Here is a 2,564-nt window from a genome sequence, read left to right as displayed (position 1 = left end):
CCCCCCCCCCACGCCCCCCCAGCGACTCCAGTGTGTGCCCCATTGCGACCCTCTGCTCTGGGACAGGGTTGCGCATACTTGAAGGTGCATGGGGGCCACTTCAGGGGGAGGGTTCCCGTTCGATTCTGGTCAAGGGCACACATCTCTCTGTGGGCTCCTCCCCCGGTGGGGTGCATGCAGGAGGCATCCAATCCATGTGTTTCCCTCACGTTGATGTACCTGTCTTTCCCTCTCTCTTCCACTCTCTAAAAATCAATGGAAAAATGTCCTCGGGTGAGGATTTAAAAAATGTTAAAAAAATAAAAAATAAGGCAGGCTCAGATTCAGGGTAGGGGGGGCGGGGAGCCTGGGCTACTGCCTTTCTAATGGTCCCCAGGTCTTGTCAGCGCTGTGTCTGCAGGCCATTGGGCCAGGTTCTTAGAAGACAGCTGTCCCGTTAGCCAGGGAGCAGCCTTTGAAAGGCTAGACTTACTATGACAAAGGTATATAGAATGTCTGGCGTGTTGAAACGACGATTTGGATATACCAGGTTAAATACACCTTAAAATCATCCTGTTTTGCCCTCGCCGATTGGGCTCAGCGGATAGCGTGTGGCCTGTGGGCTGAGGGGCCTGATTCCCGTCAAGGGCACTGGCCAATAACTTCTGTTGCAGGCTCCATCCCGGCCCTGGTCTGGGCACATCCGGGAGGCAACCAATTGATGATGTGTCTCTCTCACATCAATGTTTCTCTGTCTCTCCCCCTCCCGTGCACTCTCCCTAAAAATAAATAAATAAAAACCAATGGGAAAAATATCCTGGGGTGAGGACTAACAAAAAATACATATACTAGAGGCCCAGCGCACAAATTCGTGCACTGGTGTGTGTGGGGGGGGTCAGGCTGGTCTGCCCCTGATCGGGGTTGATGGGGGGGGGCGCTGCGGGGCCACCAGCAGTGGGTGGGCTGGCTCCACCCTGTTAAACTCCCAGTTGAGGGGACAATTTGCATATTAGCCTTTTATTATATAGGATATCTAACTTGTGGCTATTATAAATGTAGTCACATGTCAGTGTTGGCCTAGAGCAGTGATGGCGAACCTATGACACACTCATTTTTTTGGTTGATTTTTGTTAAATGGCATTTAAATATATAAAATAAATATCAAAAATGTGTCTTTGTTTTACTATGGTTGCAAGTATCAAAAAATGCCTATATGTGACACGGCACCAGAGTTAAGTTAGGGTTTCTCAAAATGCTGACATGCCGAGCGCAAAAGGTTCGCCATCACTGGCCTAGACTCAGTGTCCCTTTCTGTGCCCTGCCCCACCCCCTGGCTCCCAGGACTCCTGGCTCCCACCCTGGTGGACTGTTCCTGTGCTGCCCTGTCCCTGAGGTTCCCCTGGAAAATATCCAAGACACTCCCCCACCTCGTGGTCCGGGACCCCCACCCCACCCCACCCCCCTCTGTGCCCTCTAGGTCCCACATACTTGAGTGCTTGGCTCCCAGCCCCACCTCCAAAAAAATGAAAAATCCTTCTGAAAAGTGGAGACTCTGGGGTGCCCAGGGGCCTCCTGGAGGTGCTGTACCCCCACCCACTTCCCCCCATGCACTCAGCCCCCACTTTGCCAGGGTTTGGCTCCTGCCCCTCCCCCTTCCAGAGCCATCTTCCCCGGGCCTCACCCCCGTGTCTCCACAGCTTTGCTTCTGCCCTTCGTCAGCCCCTTCACCAAGTACGCCGTCATGATCAACAAGGTCACACCCTACAACTACCCAGGTGAGTGGGGCTGTCAGTCTCCCAGGTCTCTAGGTTTCCATGTTGCCCTGATTGTCTGTGTCCCTGATGCTCTGACCCTCACTCTCCTGTCTTCCCTCCCCTGGGGCCCCAGTTCCCTCTTTGAATGTTCACTGATGGGCCAGCCCGTCTCTGGGGCCCCGGAGACCTGCTGGTCTCACTGGTCCGCCCTCCTGTCCCGCAGTGCCCGTCCGAGATGATGGGAACATGCCTGACGTGCCCAGCCACCCCCAGGACCCCCAGGGCCCAAGCCTGGAGTGGCTGAAGAAACTGTGAACTCCTCCCATCTCCCCCCTCCTGCCCCCCCGACTGACTGGGAGGTCCCCTCCCCGGTGGCCAATAAAATGTGAAAACCGACCCCCGGTCCAGTGTGTATGATTAGAGGTGGGAGCAGCAGACAGTGGCTGAGGAGAGCATGGGGTCTGTTTATTGGGGGGTCAGTCAAAGGGGGGGCTGGCTAGGGTGGGGTAGGGCAGCAGCTTGTCTGGCCCCTGAGGAACCCAACTTGAGTCCAGGGCCTCGTCCGCTTCGAAGCCAAAGTCTTCCTCCACCTTTATCTGGGGGGGGAGAAAAGCTCCGTGTGAGTGGGCCTGGGTCGGGGGAAGGCTCTTGGGCCCCACCATTCCTGCACTCTGGGGCCAGACAGCCTCCTGGTGCACCCCAGAAAGTCCCAGCGTTCCTGGGTCCCTGTGGCCTCCAGGTGCTCCAGCCGCCGTCTCCCCTCCCATCTCCTCCTACAGCCTCCTCCAGTCTTCCTCCTTCCGATCCTGCTTCATCTGTCCCCTCCCTGCC

General features: G+C 56.2%; 2 protein-coding genes across 2 annotated transcripts in view; one reads left to right on the top strand and one right to left on the bottom strand.

Moving 5' to 3' along the window:
* Positions 1 to 2,118, top strand: part of NDUFA3 (NADH:ubiquinone oxidoreductase subunit A3) — a 23,054-nt gene extending 20,936 nt beyond the window's left edge. The window contains exons 3-4 of the mRNA XM_006760198.2: positions 1,677 to 1,754; positions 1,957 to 2,118. Coding sequence (XP_006760261.1) covers positions 1,677 to 1,754; positions 1,957 to 2,048 — 170 coding nt within the window. The 3' untranslated portion in view covers positions 2,049 to 2,118. The remainder of the gene's footprint in view (positions 1 to 1,676; positions 1,755 to 1,956) is intronic.
* Positions 2,119 to 2,173: 55 nt separating this feature from the next.
* Positions 2,174 to 2,564, bottom strand: part of TFPT (TCF3 (E2A) fusion partner (in childhood Leukemia)) — a 14,960-nt gene continuing 14,569 nt past the window's right edge. The window contains exon 5 of the mRNA XM_015561656.1: positions 2,174 to 2,506. Coding sequence (XP_015417142.1) covers positions 2,210 to 2,506 — 297 coding nt within the window. The 3' untranslated portion in view covers positions 2,174 to 2,209. The remainder of the gene's footprint in view (positions 2,507 to 2,564) is intronic.

Source organism: Myotis davidii, unplaced genomic scaffold, assembly GCF_000327345.1.
Source record: "Myotis davidii unplaced genomic scaffold, ASM32734v1 scaffold1997, whole genome shotgun sequence".
Classification (NCBI taxonomy): domain Eukaryota; kingdom Metazoa; phylum Chordata; class Mammalia; order Chiroptera; family Vespertilionidae; genus Myotis; species Myotis davidii.
This window is presented reverse-complemented; position numbering and strand designations above follow the sequence as displayed.